Source organism: Elgaria multicarinata, chromosome 5 (assembly GCF_023053635.1).
Source record: "Elgaria multicarinata webbii isolate HBS135686 ecotype San Diego chromosome 5, rElgMul1.1.pri, whole genome shotgun sequence".
Lineage (NCBI taxonomy): Eukaryota > Metazoa > Chordata > Lepidosauria > Squamata > Anguidae > Elgaria > Elgaria multicarinata.
Window position 1 is genome coordinate 24,059,280 of NC_086175.1, and position 26,509 is coordinate 24,085,788.

Consider the following 26,509-nt stretch of genomic DNA (forward strand, 5'->3'; position numbering starts at 1 on the left):
CTCTGACCATGTTACTCCGCTTCTGAAATCTCTTCATTGGCTTCCAATTCACTTCAGAATCCAATATAAACTTCTCCTGTTAACCTTCAAAGCTTTTCACGGTCTAGCTCCTTCCTATCTCTCCTCTCTCATCTCACACTATTGCCCCGCTCGTGCTCTTCGCTCCTCTGATGCCATGTTTCTCGCCTGCCCAAGGGCCTCTACTTCCCTTGCTCGGCTTCATCCATTTTCGTCTGCTGCCCCTTACGCCTGGAACGCTCTTCCAGAACATTTGAGAACTACAAGTTCAACCACAGCTTTTAAAGCACAACTAAAAACTTTTCTTTTTCCTAAAGCTTTTAAAACTTGATGTTGTGCAGACTTCTACTGTTACTTTCTACTGTTAGTTTTTCCCTACCCAGTGCCTGCTTACCCTACCCTGTACCTGTTTGCATTCTCTTCCCCTCCTTATTGTTTTACTATGATTTTATTAGATTGTAAGCCTATGCGGCAGGGTCTTGCTATTTACTGTTTTACTCTGTACAGCACCATGTACATTGATGGTGCTATATAAATAAATAATAATAATAATAATAATGTGGTTTGACATGGGACATTGAAAGTCAGAGACAATTTAGTGGGAACAATAACAAAAAATAGGATGATGATGATGATGATGAAATTAGATCACGAATGAAAAAGATAATGTTGCTTAAAAAAAATACTTTCTAATCCAGTGTGCTATGATACATACTTGCTTGATTTATAGGTTTTTAAGACTACTTCCAAGGGTTGAGGAAGCAAAAAAAAAAAAAAAATCTGTTGCCATTGTCCCTCAAGCTTGTGCTGGGAGAGAGACAGAAGTAGGAACAGAAATTTATCTCATAGCCTAACATTCTTCAAAAGGAGGTTAAATTGAACCTGAATATCCCAGGAAATTAGAGTTCAATCTTTTAGTAGGCAAAACCTTCAGGACTGGGAAAGGTTGACAACCCATTTCTTAGGACATGGACCAATCAACCTCATGTATATCCTAGAGATGAGAAGAGGCAGAACCCATGAAAAGCAAATTAAAAAGACTTATTCTAAAACGAGCCTTCCATTTTCATGCTAATGAAGGTCGTTTTGAATTAAGCAATGTAAGCATTGAGACAGGAAGGATAGAATTTCTTACTTTTATCTCCCTGGGGTTGTTTTGGTGACAGACAAAGGGATACACACTTGGAGGAAGTCAGAGTAGTTCTGCTGAATCTCAAAATGGATTTTGGGCACAATACAATTGCAGCAGTAATATCGAACATAGCCAGGATTATCTTCAAACTGCACAATTAAATTGGTAAGAAATCATGATAATTAAAAGTGGTCTAAAGCAGGTCCAAATATGGAATGTAAGTATGCCCACAGTGTTCTCAGAACAGAAGTACATCGTTGAGGGAAGGCATGAAAATTGTTTGTAACAAAATCGGATGCAAACACAACATTGTGCATCGTACAATGTCGGATTGGTTGGCCAACAAATATGGCTCCTGCATTTTCATTTCAGCCTCATGTTCATACAGGGTAATATCCAGCTGTGACCTAAGACTAGTGCTAATGATGTTGCACCAGCAGAAACCCATTCTTGTACAATATCATTAGTGCTTGTTAGGGCAACAGGAAAATGAGGCGATTTGCAGCCACATTTTGGTGGCAATGCTGAGATGTGGTGGCAAATTGCTACTTTCCCCTCTGCCCTGGCAAGCACTAGTTATGGTGTGCAAGCATTGACTTTTGCTTGTGCAATGTCATTAGCACCAGCACTGGGGCACAGTTAGTAAAGAACAGATCTACATCAATATTGAGTTGAAATGTAGAGGGCTTTTTCTTTACTTCATTTAGTGAGTACTTTTGCCCATTGTGAAAAGCAATTTCCCTTTCAATAATTTGCTACATACCGCCATAATACCATAGCATTCAGTACTGAATATCAGCTTGACTAGGTTCATTTGAAGGAGAAGAAAACGACTCAGCAAATGAAAATAAATTAAATGGTATTGAAGCAGGGAAAGAAGAGTGAACAAGAGTGAACATTTGTATAGGGACAAACAAGAAAAGGAGAGCATGGAGAGGTTTGGTGGATATTTTGGACCTCACAAAAGTCACTTTTGTGCTGGATCACTTGGATCCATTTAGCACAGACCTAGGTCTTTCTGGCTTTTTAGAGAAAGGTGTGTGTGTGTGTTTCTCCTTCATACCACAAGGAAAAGTTCTAGAATGGTGAAGTACTCAAATATTCCAGAAGGTTTATACCTTCCCTCTTGTTGGGGGTTTCCCACATTTATGGACAAAGGGATTCTGACAGTAAAGATGCCTTCCCAACCTGGTGTTCTCCAGATTTGGTGGACTACTACTCCTAGAATCTCCCAACCAGCTATACCACAAGATATAGTGATAGCCACCAATTTGGATGGCTTTAAAAGGCTGAGATTTGAGACAATAAAGAGGTGTGCTGTGCGATCCACAAAGCTTTATACAGTAAATAGACATCTCTTCACAGTTGCCTATTAATTTATAAACAGTTTCTTGTCATGCCTCACAGCCTTTTATTGAACCCCTTCTTTAGGGGGGTCTTCAAGCTGTAACCTCTGGTGAAATGCTAGCTTAGCAGACCACCTCCCATCTCCTCTCAACTCTACCCATTTGCCATGTGGCTGACTTTAAGATCTGTTAATTCTGATTGAATTCCCAGGGAGGGGGAAAATGATCTCTAAGCCTAAGCCTCCTGTTTGATAAACACATGAGAAGATTCTTCCTTGACTCCTAGAGAGTCTTAGAGAATTTCCTTCCCTGCTTCCTGTCTTACCTGATCTACTTCTTCAAGCTTCAAGTCTGATTTGGAATACACACTAGGGAGACTTGCCTGATCCTGACAAAGGCTGTCAATGGCTTCTAGTTCTTCAAATACTTAAAGGTTGTCACACAGAGGAGGGTCTCTTCTTAATCATCCCAGAGTGCAGGACACGGAATAATGGCCTGAAGTTACAGGAAGCCAGATTCCGGCTGGACATCAGGAAAACCTTCCTGACTGTTAGAGCAGTATGACAATGGAACCAGTTACCAGTTACCTCCCACATTAGAGGCATTCAAGAGGCAGCTGGACAACCATCTGTCAGGTATGCTTTAGGGTGGATTCCTGCACTGAGCAGGCGGTTGGACTCGATGGCCTTGTAGGCCCCTTCCAACTCTGCTATTCAATGATTCTATGAAGGTGACATTCAGTATTACAGCAAGTATGGCTATGTACTAGGGCTGTGCATGAACCGATATGCTCCGCACCCAATCCGCAAATTCCAGATCGGGCCCGCTCCGCCCCGCGTCGATCCGCCTACGGGCCACTCCACTCCGCTGTGGAGCTCCAGCTCCGAATTGGAGCTCCACAGCGCTGCCGCCAAGTAAGCCCTCCTCCCCCCTTACCTGCATCCATCGCGGTCCGGCGGCTGCTTCAACTGAGCCCGAGGACTCAGACAGGAAGTCAGGTAAGGGGACAGGGTCTTACCTGAGTCCATTGCAGCCTGGTCTTCCAGTTTGAGTCCTCGGGCTCAGTTGAAGCTGCTGCCGGAACGCGACGGACTCAGGTAAGACCCTTCCCCCCCGCCCCCTTACCTGGCTCCGCTGCCATTGCCACATGGGCTGCGGTGGTGGCGCTGCCACTAGTTAAGGCCCCCCTTCCCCCTTACCTGCATCCGTTGCGTTCCAGCAATGGCTTCACCAGAGGCTGAGGACTCAAACAGGAAGACCAGGCCGCAGTTGTGGCCTGGTCTTCTGGTTTGAGCCTCAGCCTCAGGTGAAGCCTGTGCCGGAATGCGACGGACTCAGGTAAGACCCTGTCCCCTTACCTGGCTCTGCCACCATTGCCACACGGACTGTGGCAGCACCAAGTAAGCCCCCACTTACCATTTTTTTGGAGCTCCGGATCAAGGCAAAGGATCCGCTTGGTCTCGATCCTCTTCGTCTCGATCTGCAGCCCCCCAACCCGCTTCATCTCCGCCTTTGTCGGAGGCGAATCAGGCCACCTCGCTATTGCTTCTACGCTCTGATGCGAAGCAGAGCACAGCCCTACTATGTACAGCAGTTGCTGGGGAATATAAGTGGGAGAATGCTGTTGCACTCATGTCCTGCTTGAGGGTTTCCCATGGGCAGTTGGTTGGACACTGTGAACAGAATGCTGGGCTAGATGGACCCTTGGTCTAATTCAGCACAGCTCTTCTTATGTTCTTATGTGGTAGCAAAGAGTTAGAAACTGTATTATACATGTTCCTATTGTGTGATTTTTATAGGGACAAAAGAACTGATTTAAGGTCAAATGACATGTTAACAGGGTTCACCCAACAAGCTAATCTGCACTCAAGGGTTGAGTGTGGGTTGTTGTTAAACAATGGGTTATTCTTGAAACGGGGGTTATTATGTTGTCTGAACCCAGCTGCACTAACAAACTAAGGTTTGTTAACCAAGAACAACCCATGAAGAGAACCCATGGTTCATTGTAGGATTGTGAACTGGGTTGTTTGTTGGGAAGACTTGCAAAAAGGCTGTGTTTTAATGCAGGCAATGCATTCGTTTTCTGAATATTCTGTCTGCAATAAATACATGAAAAGTTATCTGCAGAAAAGGCTTATAGTTTTCTACCCATTTACCACTTTATGTCACCTAGACAGAAGAAGACAAATCCTTTGGGAGAGGGGTGGAGAGGTGTAAATAAATATTGTCACATTTGCCTAAGCAAAGACTGTTAATGCACAAAATTATATATTTTTCTTCATGCCTGGTTCACAACACAAGCTCAAGAGGTAAAATTACTCATGCATCCTATCCAATCTTTTATAGCTCAGTGGTGCTGTATACTTTTTCATTTTAATTCACCTCATAGAAGTTATGTTTGGTTTCGTATGAAAGGAATTGCATATGATGTTTGCTATTAGGAGGGGCCTGATGGATGTCTGACAGAAGTAGTCCAGTTGCAGTTTCCACATCAGCAAAGCTGCTAGTAGCCACAGAAAGTGTGCTAAAATAGTATCCCTCTTCCCAAAAGAATAAAAAAATGGTTTTACTCCAAATTTAACCTGAGAGCTTCAGCTACTAGGTGCTATAGAAATATATTATATAAATAAAATAAATATTGCCGATTATTATTGTTATTGTTATTATTAAACACACCTTAAAGAATAATTAGTAAGACCCAAATGAATAATAATATTTTCTAAGACTGAGATGAAGCGCTCCCCCATTTACTGGCAGTGAAAGTGGCCCAAGTGTGTGTATGTGTGCTACCATTGCTGGAGGCAGTTTGCCACTGTGAAGAAGTAGCGGAGGTCCTAGTGATGGTTACTGGCCACCAAACACCATTTCCCTCCCAGAATGCCCCTGGGAAATGCTACATTAAGACATAGCGTTGTTCTGCGGAGGCTTCTATAGGTTATGTCACTATTGTCCCCGGAAAAAAAAAAAGACAAAAAGGCACCTCTGCTGCTGGCAACAGAAAACCTTCTGAAGTTGATTGCACCCCTGAAACCACCTCCTATTTTCTGGTCACTTCTTTACCCTCACCTCCCCAAATTTCCAGCTGAAAGTTGGCACCAGAAACCATTTGGTTCAGCCCTCATATTTTCAAGCTTCCACCTGAAAATACCTAAAGGTCCAGGCTTGTATTCTCTTCTTCTGCTGCTGCTGCTGCTATTATTATTATTATTATTATTATTATTATTATTATTATTTCTTTCCCACCTCTCCCTCTGGATTGAGGCAGGGAACAACATTGAATACAAAAATATAAAATACATAAAACCGATTAAAAACATAAAACGAATTCATTAATAAAATCTCAAAAACTTTAAGACATTTTAAAATTCGACTGGGTAAGCCTGCTGGAAGAGATCTGTCTTTATAGCTTTTTTAAATTCAGAAAGACTGTTAAGCTGGCGGATCTCTCCCGGCAGGCCTTTCCACAGTCTGGGAGTGGCAGAAGAGAAGATCCTTTGGGTAATGGTTGTCAGCCTAGTTTTGGCTAACTGAAGTAAATTCTTCCCAGAGGACCTGAGTGTGTGGGGTGGATTGTACAGTAGAAGGAGATCCTGCAGGTAACCTGGACCCAAACCCATTCAAATAAGCGTACTGGCTCTAATGTTTGGTTGTGGTAGTAGTGGTGGTGGGGAAATGACCTGGTCCTAAAGGATCTAATAGCTTTATAAAAGACTTGGGCCTGATCTACACCAAGCAGGATATAACACTTTGAAAATGGTTTGAGAATGGTATATGGAATGTACCATGGGAGCCAATAGTACATTGCCCTTCAAAACCGTTATAAAGCAGTAGTGTAGATCCTGCCCTGCTCCCAGTAGAGAGGAAACCCAATGGGATTAGTTTGTTGATGTAGATCAACACAGCTGCCTGCATTTTGGGCTCCACTTGGGGGAATGACTATGAGGCCTGTCATGATGAGCCCCTACATTTCAAAATTTACCAATACACCACTGATTTTTTTTTATTTTTTATCACACTTAATAGCACCATCCTAATTCTGCTTATTGTTTATGTCAAGGTTGGGAAAGCTGCAGCCCTCCAGATGATACTGGAGTACAACTCCCAACATCCCTGACCATTGGCTATGCTGGCTGAGGGTAATGGGAGTTGGAGTCTGACAACCTTTGGAAATCTGCAGGTCCCTTTCCTCTGGTTTATATGCTAACTTATCCTTGGATGGAAGCAAAGGGTGCCATGAGCCTCTGATTTCCTAACAGTTTTTGAATCTCTTTCAGTTCACTTAAATCATGCTGTGAGTTCAGGAGGGTGCATCTTGGGATAACTGAGAATGTAAACAGATCCTCAGTCGTCCACTCCATTCCCCCTCTTTTCTCTCTTTTAAAAATATATATTATGTTTCCCTCACTGTTTTTCCCTCACCTCTTCTTTTCATCACCTCTTCCCCTCCTCCCCCGTCGTATTTTCCAGTCTCTAAACCCAACATATCGTGCTCATGCTGTTTTGTAAGGTTGGGGGGGGGGGGGGAAACAAGCTCACCTGTGCATTTTCTGTCAAAATAAAGATGTCAAGAGCTTTTCTACCTTTTTCTTTTGTCCTACACAGGGGAGCTTTGCCTTATTGCTCATTGTGCATTTCTTTTCTTTCAAGGTAGTGGAAGAAGGCAGAAAGATTAGGCAGGCACTCCAAGAGAATAATTAATTGTGATTTTTGTGGCGGGGATAAGGGAACACACACCCCTCCCAATACCCAATGGGATTTGTTTGTGTCAGATATTTGCCTTGTTTCACTAGTACTTAGTTTTAAAAACTTATCACCCTGTAGCTGCGCTCAGACAGATGAAGGACACTTTCATATCAACTCCTTTTTTCTTTCCCTTTTCTCTTTCTCTGCATTGTGGTTAAATCCTGTCGCTTCGAAACTGAGCCATTCCGAATAGCAGGCAAACAGAAATTGTTCAGGGACACACCGCCGAATGGCTGCATGAATTGCAGTGGAACGTACGTTGATCTGAACTGAAAGTTTCCCTTTTTTATTCATCAGTGCGATACCTTCTTATTATTCTGAGTATGGAAGGAGAGAGTTTGGCATGTTTTTAACTTGAGTTATGGGACTGATCGCTTTGCCTGTCACATCGAAGGTTCTCAGAGCACCTCCCTGCCCCCAGTCATACTGACTTAGGGAAAGAAGGAACCATGGATGTTGCTGTCTTCATATTTGCAAGAGACAGATCAGCTTGAACCTTTTATTTCAAATGCTCTCTCCTTCTTTCTCCTACTAGATTTATCACAAATTCAGCCCAAATATCTGCAGCGTGCTTCACACACAGACACGCACGCACACACACACACAGACACACACACACACACATACAGACAGAAATGTCTAGGAATTTAGCTTAGGAACTTCAGTATCACATGACAACGAGACATTGGGAGAGATTTCATGAAAAATAGCTCTGAGGCGGAACAATGATTCTTTCCTACAAACCACAGAAACTTTGATCGAAGAGTGTGAGTGACAACCGAACAAAGGCATTCAGTCAGTATGTCCTATTTTCCATTGGGCAAATGCTGAACTTTTCCAAACTTGCAATGAAGTTGTGTGGATTAATTTTATTTTCCCTCCCTCCCGTCTTACCTATGAAGAGGTTCCATTCGGTGTCCAAATCAGCTTGGTTTGCCAGGCAGCCCTTCATTACGTTGAGGCAGTAATTGTTGCAAGGTTTCACAGTGGGAAGTCCCCGGCAGTAAGGGCAGTACAGCATCTTCATTAGTGCCCGGATGCATCCTGGGGTAGGACTGACCTACGGAGTTTAAGGGCAGCAAACAGAAAACAAAAGAAGTCAATCTCCTATCTCCATCCAGAGACCTAATAAGTGGAAAAAAACCAAAACAAAAACTGCAAGTCCCCAGGCGATGAAACATCTGGGTCTTCATGACAAGAACTTAACACTTAATAATACCTTCCTGAGGAACCGGGACTTGCCTGCCAATTATCCAAGCTAGCATAGATATCAGTGATTCCAAGGAATGTGGACGCCAACTGTATTGGCGTTTGTGATATTTGAAACCAGGTTACCTGAAAACGCTTGCTTGAATTAAAACATCTGCAGGCTGGGATGAATGGACAAATTAGGGACACAAAATCACTCTGTGTCATTCTTGCATGCATCCACTTATCAGTCTATTTCACACTGATTAACAACTTTTTAAAATCCACCCTAACATGCATTGAAATAAGTATTTTTTTTAATGTTTTCTCTTAAAACATGTATTTTTAAACATTTTCTCTCCCACAATGTGAATTTTAAAAACATCTTGATGTGTTTTTGAGTCAAGATCTGGGTCACAATATTCTAGAAATGTGAAGCTATTATATCTAGAACTCTGTCGGGTTAGAGACTGGGAGATGACTTTAAAGAAGAGAAAGCACACACACACCAAATTAAATGTTATAATCTACATTTCTGTTTTGAGCGTCCATAAAGGAATGCAGCATGATCCTTTCCTGGTAACAACAATCGTATTTCGATTTGTGTTTACTGGGCTACATAATCATCCCTTCAGCTCCATATGCTCTGTGTGTTTCTTTGACTCATTATCTTAGCAGAATGGAGTTGCTTCCCGCTGACTGTTTTGCAAATATTAGAGAAAGCACATGCCATTTAGCAAATAATGATGTTGTAGAGGGGGAGGGGAGAGAGAAAAGTTCCCATTTTCTCTTTCTCTTTAAACTAAATTTGCTCACTGTTTGACACAAAATATTCTTTTTCTCATTGACAATCGCTTATCTCTCCCAAGTTCAGTTTGTTACTGCCGGTTTCATTGAACAGTCTGCACAGCAATTTATCTGCCGGGCCATGTTCTGTGCTGGGGAGTTAGCAAGGGGCTGATGTAGAGATACATTGCTCTTTAATCTCCGTGGGCTAATCCCTGGCTTTCAACAGGAGAGAGACTGTTCCATGTCTCCGATTGTATAACTAGTCGTTTCAAGTTTTGGAATATCTAAGAGGCTCCCTTCACAATTTTCAGCTTGCTTGCTTTACCGGCCCTGATCTCCTCTATCTGCACTGGTTTAATCCAGGAATGTGCAACAAATTTGGACTCAAGGGCCACATCTGGTGTCCACTGCGGGGAGGCACACGTGTGTGCATGTACATATACACATGCACACTTTCCCTCCCTACCCCACATACACATCTCAGCACATAGGGAGGAGGAAGTTTATATATCACCCCTCTGCCCACTGTGATTTGGGATTGAGGGCGAAGGGTGGTGAAAGGTTCTCCCACCCCTCCAGCAATCACAACTGAGATTGCTGTTTCTCTGAAACCTCTACTAGCAGCACTAAAACAGAGATCTCATAAATGGGATTGCTGTCCCAGCATTGCCAACAGCAGCACTGGAACAGTGGTCCCCCCCACTCCCCAAAGTCCACCTGATCAGCTGGCCTGCGGGGGAAATTGGGTGGGGTCTGCCAGCTTTGCAGGCCACACCAGGAGTGGCAGAGGGCTGTATGTGACCTGCAGGTTGTGCAACCCTGGTTAAATTGAAAATTGGCATTGCCAGCCCTTTGTGCCTGCAATTAGACCACTAACTCTCACTACATCCATTCCCTAGATTGTTACAACCCCAGGTTTGCCACCTAGGGCTCATCTACACCAAGCAGGATATTGCACTATGAAAGCAGTATGGAAGCGGTATAGAAAAGGCAAGAGCTGCACTACTGCTTTATAGTGGTATTGGAGTGCACTGAAAACTGTTGGGGCCCATTGACACATACCATATACCGCTTTCATACTGCTTACGTAGTGTTACATCCTGCTTGGTGTAGATGTGTCATGGGCCCCAACAGTTGTCAGTGCACTTCAAAGCAGTAGTGTAAATTCTGCAGTGCACTTCAATATAGCTACAAAGCAGTAGTGTGGCTCCTGCCTTTTATATACCTTTTTCATACCGCTTTCATAGTGCAATGTCCTGCTTGGTGCAGATGAGCCCCTAGTATCCAATCAAAAGGAAGCCATGGTCAGTCAGTGTAGTCATGTGATATACATGTTTCCAAACACCATTTAGTTACATTCACACATTACAATTGTAACTGTATACTTGGGGTGGGGTGGGGTGGGGGGAAAAGAGGAAACATACATCTAAAGAAAGTCATGTGTGAACCAGCTCTTATTTGCAAGCTACATTTTAGGCATATATAGTTTCACCTAAGAGTACAATTGCTCCTTGCCTATCATATCCTTCTGCTGCCCTGTAGAATGAAAAACAAACAAAAAGCAATTGACATTGCCAGCACAAGCATGTTTAGAGATGCCTTACATGATTGAAGCCTTCCTTATCAACTCAATTGCAACCAGAGTTATTTCCTTCATCTGGTTTCCATCTTTGTCTGTCTCTCTCAGTCTTCCATTCAGCACCTGTCACATGCAGATCTGCACCAGTTCAAACCCTTCAGAAAACTTCATATTGTCCACGAGTAAACTTAGGTGCTAGGTTGCCAAACTGTGCAGTGATTCCCCGTGTGTGTGTGTGTTTGTGTAGACACTTGTGGGTGGGGGAAGCATGAAGTTCTTCCTGGAGGAAGAGATGGAGAATTCCACTTCTCCATCAGTTAAAAGTTTGGCATTGCAGCTTCCAAGAAAAGACTGAATAGCCTGAGGTAAGACCTTTGGGGAAGAGGGTGGCTGCCATAAAGCTTCCCACCTACCTGCTTCCCTCGGATTATCCCCGTAGCACTAAGCTTTCGCGGTTGTTGTTGTTTTTGCTACCGGGTGACAGCGATCCTTTGCATACCAGGAAGTGAGTTTAAGGGGGGAAATGTAAACAATCATAAAAAATCAACGGATGACCCAATTCAATTCAAATTTGGTATGCTTAAAGCACTCCCTAATATCTATTACTGTGCCAATTTTGGTGTCTTTATCTTTAAAGCTTACGCAGATGTAAGCATTTCTTTAAAATCCTGCTCCTGCGCCCCAGCGGCGGCTCGGAAGATATGCTCAAAATGTAGGGGCTAAATACGGCAAATCTTTTTGCTTTATTGCACAATTAAGGCAGGATGCATGGGAGTACTTCACAATCAAAGCAGATTCTAAGGTGGAAAACTTCTGAGCCCTTTGCATGCAATTTGCAGTGATTGCACAGTATAACGCTGGTGTGATAAAGCTCATAGTCCATGGGTTCTTATAAACTGCAGAAGGCTGTATGTGAGGATTGCCAAGGAATTCATCTATGGAACAGATGGCTCGTGCTGGTCTAAGGATGAGCCAGAAGGCAGATTAAGTTCAGAAAGGGTGGTCAGTTTTAAAGCTGTGAGAAAAAAAATGGTCTCAAACTGATTTCATAAACAGGTTAAATTAAGAGTTAACAGAGAAGCCAGTTCATCAATGGTCAGCAAGTTAGCCTATAAAGAAGTTCACAGCTATAAACCCACCCCACCTGCCTGCTTAAATGTAGGAAGCAGGCACATTCAAAAAGTCCTTTTATTTGGAGATATTTTCAGTTGACACCATTCTCTATAGATGTCCTGACTTGGACACTGTGGGCGAGTATTACTTCTCACTTGGGGCGTTACTAGACGAGGCTCTAGCGCGCGTTACCTTCCGCAGTCACGTCGAGGCTTCCAGATGACGTTCACGAGGATCCGCCGTTATCCTGCGGTGAAGCCTCTTTCTCCCGACTTTAAAAAAGTGAGTTTTAGGGCGCCTTTTCCTGCCGTCCCGCGGTAATTTGGAGTACGTGTGGGAGGATGTGAGGTCACTGCGGTCCGCACTGGGCAGGAAAAGGCGTGCTAAGGGGGAGTGGTCAGCGGCTTCGGTCAAGCCGCCTCCGCCATTTGCGCGCAGTCCGCCAGCTGGGGCAGCGCGGCGGAGCGTCTTTTTTTTTTTATTCCCCCAGTGACAGTTTGCGCAGGAACGGAGGAACGGAAAAGTGGCTAGTGTGCTGCTGGGGTGTGTGGGGGATAGGTGGGGGATGTGCGCCTGTTCTAGTGGTTTTTTTTTATTTCCCCAGTGACAGTTTGCGCAGGACCGGAGGACCGGAAAAGTGGCTGGTGACTCCTTGCGGTGGGCAGCTACCGTGGCCGCATAATGGCGGTGCTGTACGCTGCCTGTTAGTGTGGGTACCAGGCTGGCAGAGGGCAGAGCTGTTTGTGGGCTGCTGCCATGGCTACGGCCAGATGTGGGTTGGCTCCTTGGGATGGGGCACAGGGCACAGAGGCGGTCATCGGCGGCGACACCTCAGAGGCATGATGGGAGATGTAGGCACAGAGTGGCCATGCAGACGATTGACCTCGGGTCATATGACACCCGCCACGACCCCCATCAGGAAGTGAGCGCATCAATGTTGACCCTCAACAGCACCAGCAGCACTTCAGCTGGCACTGGCACTGCCGCCGCTGCCGCCGCCAGGGCCGGCGGCGGCATCGCTGACGGCTGCGCAAGTTTGCGGTCTTTCGGACGTGCGCAAACCGTGCAGCGAGCGAAAAAAAAAGCCGCGGCAATCAGGCCGGTGTGGCTGCGCAACCGTGCTCGCGGCGGCAGCAGCACAACCGGCGCAAACTTCCGCCACAAATCGAAGGCAGGTGTGGATCATGAGGCGTCACGGCTGAACGGGAAAAGCCGCTTTCACCGCTCCTCAACGACGGAACACCCGGTAGGTCTAGCAACGCCCTTGCTGTGGTAAACAGAGAGCTTTATCAGCCATTTGTGAATCTCCAAGTGACTTTTTTTAAAGCTGGGAAAGAGAAATTCAGATATATTTTTGGGAGTGAGAAGGTGGATTTGGCTTACCTCAGTTTTAGATGAGGTAGCTGTGGGAAACTTTTTTATTTCTTTCCCCCCACTTTAAAAATGGCTTCATGGTTGCAACCACAAGGCTCTCTTCCCAGCTTTTTCCCAATGGCGCTTTGCCCCAGACCCCAAGATACTCACCCACTTGACCATGAGGCATTTTTAAAGTGGCAAATAAGCCTACTAAAGAAGTTCTCCTTGGCCACACCTAAAACTAAGGTAAATCAAACACATCCACCCCTTCCTGAAGATATATCTGATTTTCCCCTGCTCACTTGAAAGCAGCCAAAAATCCCCATCACCTTCATGGGAGATGAATGTTCCCTCCAAAAGTGGTGGGAGATTTTTGGCACACTCTTTGTTAAAAGGTTCATAGCATATTTTCACAGTGTCACATGTAGTGCAGGTACTGTAAACATTTTTTTACAAGCTCCATCCCCGGTCAAATGGACTTTGTGTCATGCTTGGAGGAATCTACAAAGCATTGGTGGCAAAAACTTGAACACAAACAAACAAGCTTATGTTCCTTTGAACTCAATTGGAGTAGCTTCTGAGCATACATGCTTAAGACCATACTGCACTACTGTTAAGGCTAGATTTCCAAAGCTGTTGATAAGATAATATGAAGAAAAATATTTATGTGGGAGGAGGAATGGTGGATAATCAATGGTAGATCCAGATTCCAGGAAATGGCTGAAACAACGAATTGGCAACTGAAGGGGAATTTAATTATGAACTTAATTAAAACAGGGCTGGCCAAATGTTGATAAGAGAACATAGTCCAGAGAGTCAGATATTAAATCTGAGACTCAAGCAAGAAAATATTTAAAAGTGTACCACAAACTCAAAACAAGAAATATTGACATTACTATCCCACTTTTCTGTAAAGACCATGTGCCAGTGCTTTTTTGAGATGTAAATCTTGGGGCCATAATTCTTAGCCCGCCAATGTCAGTCTGTATAAACGAAAACACTTATCACAGAATTCAGTGGTGCCAGAACTTTCCACTTTACTGAACAATATATCCCTCCTTCCAACAATCTTCACACAACCCGAGCTTTGAACTTGGCTGTAATGAGAAGGAGCCTCTCAGATGGGTAGCTTTAAACGCATCATCCTGAAACAGGAATGACAAATTGTTCTAGTGTCCAGCAGAGAATGCAGCATTCTCTCTGCTGCCCTCAGGGAAGATGCCAGATTGGCAAGGAGACTTGCATCCTTTTGCAATTGACTCTATAGCCTGTGATGTTGTTAAATATGTTTATGATATTGCACAAGTTTTATAGGGTGAAATCCAGTATGATACAAGTGGACTTCCATGTGTGCAACAGGACTTTCCCCCACCCCTCCCCTCTGCAAGCCCTCATGCTCTGCCAAAATCTGTTCTGGAGGGCCCTGCAGCCTTCCAAAACAGATTTTGTGGGCCTAGAGGTATGGAGAGGGGGAAATCCATAGCTGTATGGAGAGGGGGAAATCACATCTCTCTCTCTCTCTCTCTCTCTCTCTCTCTCTCTCTCTCTCTCTTCCACTGATGTAAACTGTTCTATAAGGGAAACAGAGTACAGCCCACAGTCCCTAGTAGGTAACTATCAGGTATAGTATTTTGACTATAGGCAGTAAACTGGCCCTATTTTCAATGGAATGGACATGAACCATACATTATCACCACCAGAGTGCTAGAAGAAGTGTTACTCTGAAAATTAACAACACACTGAACATGTCAGTAGTTTCTTAAGGATAGCGGAAGTTATTCTGTGCTTGAATTTAAAGCATGGAAAAGTATCAAGAATGCCAACAAGAATATTCATATGCTGGAGAGTGCAAGGCATAAGCCTTGCTTCAGAAGATACTCTGTCTAAAGAAGAACTTATTCTGTTTACAAATGCTATTATACCTACATTGTATCCACAAAAAACAAAAGTGTAATTAAGTCTCTGATCCTATACTTATTTACTTCTGAACAGATACATACAGGATTGCGCTGGAAGGCTGCAGTCCTAAACACACTGACAGGGAGTAAGCCCCATTAAATAAGTGGGACTTATTTCAGAGCAGACATACTCCAATCCCAAGGCTCCAATCCTAGGCATTCATATGGGGGGGGGGGAGGTGGAATAAGTACCATTATACATTTATCTGACTTAGATTTACTTTTGAATACATTTAAGATCATAATACTCTGCTCACTGAAATCAGAGAGACATCACAACCAGGTTTCATTGATTGAAAAAAATATGGGACCCTGCATCTCCCCACCCCCAATCCAACCCTTCCCCTATTCGGATGCAGCTTGCTTCAGGCTGCTTTGGGATAAAAGATTATGTAGAAAAGATCCAGCGAATTCCATCTGACATGCAATTTGATTTGAGTATAGCGTATGATCAACTGGCTGGATCATGTCGTAGTAGCTCTTCGATAATATCCATGACTATGAGATTGTGCTGTTTTCGTTCCTGTTTTCTTTTCAAAGAAAATTTATCTACTGAATATCAGTGACATGGAAAACATAACTAGGCTAATCAAATATTTAACACATGCTCAAGTATGCCATGGGATAATGACTGAAGTCTCAAATAACATGCCTCTGGGATGTGTCCTTGTAATGCTGCTCAAATGTCAATTTTGGGCATCCAGGGGTACACTAAAATATTCACATCAGTGTATTGTAAGTTTCCATCATCTAGCAACATGCATATGTACATCCTTTTTGCTTATCAACCTCCTGGCCTTTACAACTGGGTGAACCAAGGAGATAGTTCACACAGGCATGCTTTTTGCTTGTTGATGGGAACATCAACTCATGAATTGCTTGTGTGAATGAGTCATGACAGACCACACACTACAGATGAAACTTTCCCATTGCTTTAGGTCAACTGACACACAATGCCAAGAGTCATCAAGTATTGATTAATCAAGTGATGAGAGATCAAGTGATCTACACGTGTGTGTGTGTGTGTGTGTGTGTGTGTGTGTGTGTGTGTGTGTGAACCAGCTCTCAGAAGGGAATAAAACAGACCAAATATATCGCATATCGATGCTTCCAGATGAGGCTTTTATAGTGCCATCATCCTGCCTTATTTATGGAATTTTATCAGAGAGAGGCAGACGGGGTCATCTTCCACTCATCACCTTCCTGTGTTTCCCCACCGCTTATTCCATCTTTATTTTACTGCAGAAAAGCCATTAAGTAGAAAAAGTAGCTGCAGCAAACCTTCTAATTGGTAGCATTATGAACCCTTTGTCTGGAAGCACCCCATGGTCGTGTGACAGCCCACTTTGGGTTATTTAATCCAATGTGAAGCTGCAGTCCGTGTGGCTGCCATTTTCAATATGCAACCCGTACTTGGGGGTTACTGTGTCATGCGAATGTGGTGAGCGAGGGTTATATGAGGATTGCACACAAGCGTGGCATAACTCATGATCTGTTTTAGGGTTATGCGAGGGTTGCTTAACCCTCACATAACCCATACCTGCTGGGTTCACATGACACAACTCCCCATGAGGGGGCTTGCACATCCAATGCGGCACCTGTGGGTGCTACGGCTCATTGTGAATGAAATAATCCACTACAAACTACAGCATATCATCCAAACCTGGTCCATATCTACTAAACAGATTACATTCTGCAGCCATTCCTGCTCCTCCTAGCAATTTGTCTTCCCCAGTCCAAGACTGTTTGACGTCTGTCATCTTTTTTCATTTAACAATCCCAGTGCTTTGTTGTTTAGGATTTTCCTGGTTAGATGGCAAGTCTGGATAACAAAAAGCATTGCACTATTCACTTTTTTCATTCTATTTTCACTCAAGCATAATGATTACCAAGGATGCCTGTCTTCTATTAACATCCTTAATTCTTATAAATATGCTATTTAATCCAGAGTTGTTTTTTTCAAAAAAATCTGTGAGACTTGACTTCTATATATTCTGCAGAACCTCATCCATAAACCTGTCCTATTTATATGGATAAAAATAAATGAGGTATCATTATTGAAGGGATAACATTACATGTGCTTATTTATTTAAGGAAGGTGTACATTATAAGTAGGTAAAAGCTTGCAAACTTAAAAATAACTGTTCTTATTAAATTATACATTTCTGAAGCTAATTCACAGATACTAAGAACATTATTCTAATCACATAGCATGTAGCTGAAAGTTAGCTTTTAATTTACTCTAGACTAAGCATGAATGGCCCAAATGAAGATCAGGACCACCATGCACTGCGAGGAGGATTAAACCTTCCCCCACCATCTTGTCTTCCTCCCTGAAATATCAGAGGGATTAACAAAAGAAAAACAACAACAACCCTCTCCATTGGTATCAATAGAGGACTGTCCTCTGTTTGAAGGGATTCTCTATTTGAAGAGCTACCCAGTCTAAATCTGGTTTAAAGAAAAAGAACTACAAGAAGGAAGAGCTGGGACTTGAAGTTGCCCATCAACAGCAACAAGTCCATGCAGACACACAGGTCACCTGATCAAGGTCTTCCCCACTATGGTGAAACGAATTGCATTTGTATTTAATTATAGTAAAGATTTCTAAATTTGTATTTACATGTATAAATTAGGGCTGTGCTCCACTTCGGTTCGTAGAAGTGGGAATGCAACGGCCCGATTCGCCTCCGCCAAAGACGGAGCTGGATCAGGTCGGGGGAGCTGTGGATCGAGATGAAGTGGATTGCGACAAAGTGGATCGCTTCACCTCGATCTGCAGCTCTGAAGACAGGTAAGTGGGGGGGAGGGGGGCTTACCTGCCTCCATTGCGGTCCAGCGCCGGCTTCTACTGAGGCCCAGGCCTCAAACCGGAAGAGCAGGCCGAGGCTTTCTCTTCCAGTTTGAGGCCTGGGCCTCAGTAGAAGCCGGCGCCTGACCGTGACGGAGGCAGGTAAGTGGGGGGGCCTTAACTGGCTCTGCTGCCCACCGCGGTCCGTGTGGCAGCAGACAATGGAGCCAGGTAAGGTGGAGGGGGACTTATTCGCCCCCATTTTGTCCCCCCTTCCCCACCTACCTGCCTCCGCTGTGGAAGCAAGTAAGTGGGGAAGGCGGGGCAAAATGGTGGGCGAATCTCGATCCAACCCTTCAGATCTCGCTCCGGGATCCAATCCAGAGCGGGTTGGGGAAGGGTCAGATTGGCCCAAACTGGTTCGGGCCCAATCCGAAAGTTCCGGATTGGGCCATGAAGCAGTTTGGGGGGCTGGTACACAGCCCTAGTATAAATTAGCATACGTAACGTTTATGCAAACCTGTGCCCTCTTTTTGTCCTGTTCTTTGGGTTTCCTCTTTTTTTGGCATTGTCTAAATCGCCACCCTAGATGCTCAAGACTTTTACTGGGTTTAAATTTCTACCAGGAAGGTAATGAGGGGACAGGCCTTAACTCTCTGTAATAATCAGAAACGTTAATCTGCATAAACATACAGGCTTTAAGCAGTTGCTACCCCTACTGCAGGTGAACAATTCCCACGTGGCAACTGCAAAATCCTAAGACTTGAATGAGAATGAGAAAGTCACACGCTATAGAAGAAAACAACAGCAAGAATCTTTTAACAAATGGGCTAGATGTGTGTATGTGTGTATGCTCCTGTATCATTATTCAATCAATCCTCCAGAGCCTCTCTTCTCACTTATGAGAGTGAAGATGGAACTGCAGCCATCAAAGCTGAGAGCAGTCTATTTTGGGAACCATTTATAGTATACATAAAAAGTCTAATTAAATAATTACTTCATTTCGGCAGGATCCCATGATAAGAATCAATAGCCAGGCCACTGATCTTGCATTAATTTGTCCTTACATTGTCACTAAATCTTGTCACAGTCACACTTTCTTGACACCTCGAATTAACCTTGACAGTAACCTTAGCTTTAAAATAGAAGCCTGAAAGAGATTTTCCTTAACTAAATCTTGTCTTTAGTTCCTGAAAATGGTTCAGCAACTGCTCTATGGAATCATATATATACTAATAGCAAACTCAAATCCCTGAGTACCAATACTTATGTAGCCAAAATGGTACCATACACACACAAGATGGAGGGATCAGCAGGCTTGGGGGAACCCCAATATTTGCCGAAGTACAAAAAGCTTTAGAATAAATCAGCCTAATGAAGACTGAGCATGCTCTGTGGACATGGAATGTGGACATAGAACGCTTATTGTTGGGGGGTGGGTGGGCAGAAAATTGGGGATGGAATGGAGTAAGCTGGGAAAGGATGTGACTGGCTGAAACCCTGAACAAGTGCACTCCCAGCCACCTATTGACCCCTGCAAGATCTACTAAGCCCTCCAACACGCACGCACGCACACACACGCACACACCCCATAATGAAGAAAGGGACATCAACGTCTCAAACAATAGACAAGTGATTTAATTTTATTCCAAACTCATGTGTAAAAAACATATGGGTCAAAATTCATAAGACGGAGACCTGAAAACATAATAGTATGATGTTTATAAAGTTACTGCTACTTTTACATTTGGATCCTATAGGATGCATTAAAACAAAACAAGGTCAAATAAGGGCCTCTACTCACCTCAAACCAGCTAGGGTTATATGAATGAGAAAGCTACCTTCTCCATATTTAACTCTATGTAATAAATATGTTTCTTCCCCATCTCTTAGGGGAAGCCCTCACAAGGTGATTTATAACAAAAATGTTAAAAACAGAACAATTGGCCAACGATAATAAAAACAACACCACACTAACAGCATATTGCTGCATCAGAAAATACCACACACACACAGGTAGGTGCTGCGAATGTAGTTCTCCTCTCTTATCAATAGCTGTGAGCTCATACCATGATGGAGAAAAGATGGGTTCCCACCAATCATCTGTTTGGGACAGGCAGCGGGGAACTTCGCTTCAGCCCCCTTAATCTCCCTTCCCCAATAAATGGCTGATCAGCAGAGTTCCAAGTCTGTGTAAGGGACTACAGGGATGTTCTGTTGCAGGGATAGTCAGTCTTCTGGCTTGCAGGGATTGATATTCTTTTTATTAAAACCCCAAGGTCCATCAGTCAGAATCACATGCAAAATAGTGGCTCGCGGTGTGTGGGGATGAACATATAACTGGATGCCTCTGAGCACAAACACAACCCAGAAGTATCAGAACTGAAATTTCACACAGCACTTCACTACTGGTTTCCTTCCAAGCTTTCTTCATTTCAGTACCCTAATTGGGGGTGGGGGGAGTACAATCCCAATCCCCAGGTATGCTGGATGGAGGGGGTTAGGTTACAGAGAATTGCCTCTCTGCTGGTGGACTGGAGCTCCGGTGGGGATGAAAGGATATGCAACTCAGGGCCCTAATTATGCCCATGGGAAATTCCATGGGTTCAGATTTACTGTCAGTGGTGGTGCGCCCCAACTGGGGTGTTATGAGACACCTCTAGATTGGGCTCATCAGCTATGCCAGCCTGGAACTATAGTGTAGCTGATTTCCCCCATTGGTTTCAATTGTGGGGGAGATTACCCCCCAGGAAACATCTGCAGGCTAAAATGGCTGGTAAAGCTCCATCCTGACCTCCAACCGTGGCCGGTATTAGCTGGTAGGGCTTTGGAATTGGCAGATGCCCAGCCACTGGGCTCCTCCACTTAGGACTGTGCTGCCTGTTTGCAGAAACTTGGGAGTTAGAAACTTGTATCCATCTAATGCAAATCTCACACCCCCAGATTTCCCATACAGTGTTAAAAAATATACAGTGTTCTTCATTCTGCAAATACAGTCATGCGTGAAAATGCCCTCTGCAAAACCTCTGCACTTTTCTAATATTTTGCAACAAATGGCTGACGATTTAACATGACAGATCATCTTTCATGCTTCATTCCATCACCACTTACTATGCTAACAGTGCAATACTATACGAGTTGGAGAAGCAGGACCATAGTCAGCTGCCCTGCTCTTTAGGCACCCATGTTCCACTTGTAGGCTTGTTGGACATCTATGCTGAGGAGGACATAATGTCACATAGAGTCAACATACTTAAATTCCAGTGCACATTGACTCATACATGATCATATTATGCCAGTAGTTTTCCATCTGCACTGGCTGCCAGTCCATTTCTGGCCCAAAGTCAAAGTGCTGGTATTAACATTCAAAGCCTTGAATGGCTTGGGGCCAGATTAACTGAAGGATCGTCTCCTCCCATGAACACCTTCCCAGACCTTAAGATCATCTTCATCAGCCCTACTCCAGGAGCCTCAACTAAAGAAAGTAAGATGGGGGTTACTAAGAAGGTCTTTCTTTTTTTTTTTTTGCTGCGGCACCCCGATTGTCCCAGAGAGGCTCACCTGGGTTCTACATTGCTCTTTTCTCGGTGCCAGGTGAAGATCTATTTATTTTCCTAAACATTGCAGTTTTTCAGTTTCTATTTTAAATCTGGTACAATATTTTAAATATTTGCACTGCTGCTAGTTTCTATTTGGTTATTATTTTTATTTTATTCTGTAGTTTTAAACGTATTATTATTATTATTATTATTATTATTATTATTATTATTATTATTATTATTATTGTATTCCGCCTTTTGCCCAATACTGGGCCTCAAGGCGGTATTACAAAGTTTAAAACATACATTTTAAAACATAGGAAAAGAAATGGAAAAAAAAGTTTAAAATACACAACACCCCCAAAGAAGCCTGCCTCTTAAGCTCCCAGTCCCAAAAAGTTGTTGCAGCTGGGTGTGTGTGAGATGGTTCTGTGCTGGGAGGCTGAGTCTGAGTTTAAGCATTTGTATTTGATCATCTTGTATTTTATGGTTTTAATTGTTGTGAAACACCCAGAGAGCTTTGGCTATTGGGCAGTATAGGAATGAAATAAATACATATGTAGGGCCTACGTACATTAGACTTTACTCATTCTGACTGTAAATGGCCATCACTACTATAAACTGGTCATAAGAACATTCTTACTTCTACTATCCCTGACTATCCAATGTATAATTAATTTCTTTGTGTCTATCTCCTACAATTCACTCATTTTCTTCCATAGTAGTATAAAGTATGTGGGCTATTATTATGAGCCAAAATCTTCTATCATTAGGTTTGCAATATCCACTTACCTGGGCGCAAGCCCCATTGAACTCACTGGGACTGACTTCTAAGTAAACATGGATAGGATTGTGCTGTTATAGAGATAAATTTTCCCAAAAAGATTGTTCATGTACACAGATAATATTTAAGTACATTTATGCCTTTTATGACAATGGTTTGTCAAAGAACTAAAAATATAACTCATTAATTGCAGTTTTTTTGCAAAGAAAAGCCCTCCTAAGTACATAACTCAATGTGATGATCCCATTAAGACAAAAATGGCTATTTATCAAACTAGGTATAATGTAGTTTTATTTTATCATACTTAGTAGAATTCACAGGACAAGAATAATGAATTATATGGATATAACTGGAATGCCCAGGAAAGAGTGTTTGTTAGTGTGTCTGTGTGTGTAGTTGTTTTAATAAGGGTTTTCAAACATTGTGAGGATTTCCCCTCCATTTTCATCAACAGCAGTCTATCAAATAATTTCAGGGTGTGTGGGAGACATGAAAAAACACCAGCATTGTAATAATAATAATAATAATAATAATAATAATAATAATAATAATAATAATATCCAGTTACATTTTGGGAAATGCTCTCCACTCAGCCTCCCACAGATCTCCCTTGTTCCATGGTTAAATAAAATATTTTACATTAACTATTCTAAGACTACCTTGGAAAATATCAATTACATAAAATGAAGAAATAAAAAGATTTGACGGATACAATTGACAATATATTAATATCATCAGATTTATATTTACCTACATCGCACTCTGATATTAACCTTGGGGCTGTCTGTCTATACACAGCCAAAGCCCTGCAGTGGCTGCAAAGCTGTGCTGCTTCGGTTATACAATGCAGTTGCAGATCCGCAGCCACCATGGGGCTTTCCCGCAAAATTTGCAGATTTTTTCATTGGGAACAAGGTCAGTATGGCTCTTCCGCTGTCTGACCTGACTCCATGGCCGACCTGGGAGATGGGGTGTGGGGAGGGATGGGATGGTCCTAGTGGAAGGTAACCAGCGATTGGTCACCTTCCACCAGAAAGAGGGTGAAGGGAGGGGATCACTGGATCAATGGAAACCCCACACTCCTTCCTTGACTTTGGGATTACCTGCGGCCACTCTGGGTAAGTAAAACCATGGGATTTGGGTGTGTATGCATGATGGATACATGATATGTTTGTGTGTGTGAGAGAAATGGGGGTTAAAGAGAGGTAGAAAGAACTGTTGGTGATCTGGGGTGAGAAGAAAAGGAGAGTCGGCTGTAAGGTGGGGAGGGGAAAAAAAGAGTTTGCTTTCTATGAAATAGGTTTCCTTTGGAGTTGAAAACTATGGGTTTAAAGAAGTTATTTAGTGTAGGGACTTAGACCCGTCCTCTGCTTTGTATTTAGTCTTTTGGGCAGGTTACTTGTACTTTGCGACAAGTCACACCTCCCATGACAGCCATATTGTGGTGGTGCCCAAGATAGTTTCTCAAATTGCCAAATGTGCCCATGGGCCACAAAAGGTTGCCTACTCCTGTTAAATAAAAGTATTGCCCAACTGTGGATTTTGGAAAATTCTTTTTGAACTTGAAAGCTGCCAAATCTACTATTCGTATATATTTCTCTTGAAAACTGCCAACTTTACCATCGTATATCTCGAAATGTTATGAGCTACGCTACTTTAGTTGGAGTTGCAATATCCTGATCTTAACTCTTTGTGGCCACAGCAGCCCCATCATTCAAACCCACCGCTCCCAAGTGACAATTAATGTAAATTTAGAGACGAAAAGTCCTCTGCAGACACAGCAAATACCATATCTTTGCATTGCAAATGGCTCAGTACATCCCATCACAGATGACCAATGACTCCAGATTCTTGCTTAGATATTAATATACTGGCATTAGTTCTTCATACCAAGGACTTATTGTCAAATTATATCATGTAGCATCTTTGTGTTTGACTGACTGTCTTATAGAAAGGCCAAGACCTATTATTCACTCAAGCCGTGTTTTTTTTCAGGTTGATGTATTTTCACTACCCCAAATGAATACCTTGCTGATGCAAATAGGACCCTGTGCTCTAAAGGTCATTTTTGAGAGCCAGTGAAAAGTCGAACCACCTTTCAGGATGAAAGATGCGCGCACTGAAGCGAGCCTGAATCAGATGCAAACAAACAGACGTAACATGTATTTCATTGTTATAACCTAGCCCATGTTATGAACTTTAATGCATGAATTTGGTATGTGCATGTCCTGAAGGCCAAGGGAGCTCATTATATCCCAGTCTTGTTTAGCTGGAAAAGGGAAATAGAGGAATGGTAGTGGGAGGGAGAATGAGAGAAGCGGCTGCATTCGGAAGATGGGGGCATCCCTATATTTCACTAGATGTATTCACAAAGTCTAATGGTCAGCGAAAATTCCCTCTGGCACTGTAGAGGTAAATGGTCTCCAGAATCTGAGAAAGGCAGCCTGGGGGGGGGGGAGTTAAAAAGTGGTGATTAGGAGTCAATTGTTGTAGTAGTTTTTTAAATGAGGAATAGAAGGTGGGATAAATGGTGCCTGGAAACAATAGGTTTGAGAGACAACCCCCCCCCCATGTAGCCTAGATGTTTATATCTTTTACTAGCAATGTACTGATATGTAATTCATCTATGGTTTAACATAGATGCCACTAACAAATACTTTGTTTTTAACTAAATGAGGTGACTCAGCATTTTTACTAAATGCCCTCATTAGCGGATATATCCAAAGATGTTCGTCTCTTGAGCTCAAGGCAATGACAGGGAGAGCGAGTGGGGCGACAACCCATTGATTTTACCCAATAATAAATCAGGGGTGAGCAGCTGGGTTGTTTAGACCCTAAACAAGCCAGTGGTCTGGGTTTGCACGCCACACTTCACAACCCGTGAAGAAGTTGATTGGGGTTGTGCTGTAAAGCTGCAGGCAGTTCATCTCTGTCAACCCATCGGTCAACGGTTACGTGTGAACGAGGTCAGTGGCTGGCTAAGCTGTTATTAAGGGCCCTGGAACTAAAACCAAATGGGTTACACAAAGAGAATTTGGAATGGAGAGACTAATATGAGGAAAACAATTAATATGGGGGGGGAAATAAAGGAACTTGGAAGAAGGAGGCAAGGGAGAGTTATTAGCAAAGTGTGCATAGATAAGAGCAGTTGCACTTGGCTTGACACTATGGAAGACCTTAGCATATTGTCTTAGGCTCTCAGCTTATCCTCTGAAAAAGTAAATCATTGGGCTTAGAGTCAGCAACTTATGAACAGTAGTTGTAAACCACTGCTAGGCATGGTTCCCTAGGATTCAGAGAGGCTTGCAAGAAGTCAGTGCCTCCAAGACTGAGGTTGCAAGCCCAGAGCGGGAAGCTTGTGGGTGTCCTAGGTCGAGAGGTTGCGCTCACAGTGTAATTGGTCTGTGCCATGAATGAAAACTAGCTAAAAAGCTGCAATGGGTGCTCCACCAAGGGCAAAGCTTTATCTGGGTATAGAAAACATTAGATCTCTCTGGCCATATAATGTAACAAGATGGGACCAAGTAGGAGAGGGAGAATCCTAGGAGGGATCATGAGGAACCGACTGTGAGCTCTACGGCAGTTACAGACTTCAAACTAAGGGCAATAACTTTGTGAGGTCTCAGGTTGGGGTACAATAAAGGGATCAATAGCTCGACTCTGGGAATGAAACAAACCGTAAAGAATTTTCTGGCTGCTTTACAGAAGTAAAGTGAGATGACTAAGCATTACAAAAGCCATGCTTCAAGGTTAGGTAGATGTACATAGTACAAAGGGTATAATGAGAGGTGCCCGGGCGATGCTTTAACCTGATGTTTCAGGATTGGGCCATGTTTCCACAAAGAGTATAAATTGGCTAATTTAAAGGTACACTCATGCGTTGCTTGACTAAAGTGGTGATTTTGTAATCAGGAAAGCATTTCCCAGAGTTCCCAAGACTTGCATACCGTGACAAGGCAACTCCTCTTTGATTCAACTAAGGTAGAGGACACATAGGTCACATAGTTTGGATACTATAAAAATATGCAGGCTTGTACACTCACAGTAGGATCCTCTTGCTTCTAGCTGCCATGAAATCCTTTCTTGTGTGCCCTTACTGAGAGCAACAATGCATATTACATAAGTTGCTAGGGTGATGCCAACCAAATACCAAAATATGGACTATGCATGTAC

At 43.1% G+C, this 26,509-nt stretch overlaps 1 protein-coding gene across 1 annotated transcript in view; it reads right to left on the reverse strand.

Annotated features, from left to right (window-relative positions):
• Positions 1-26,509, reverse strand: part of GPC6 (glypican 6) — a 912,081-nt gene that overhangs the window by 240,461 nt on the left and 645,111 nt on the right. Inside the window, exon 4 of the mRNA XM_063126065.1 lies at positions 8,134-8,299. Coding sequence (XP_062982135.1) covers positions 8,134-8,299 — 166 coding nt within the window. The remainder of the gene's footprint in view (positions 1-8,133; positions 8,300-26,509) is intronic.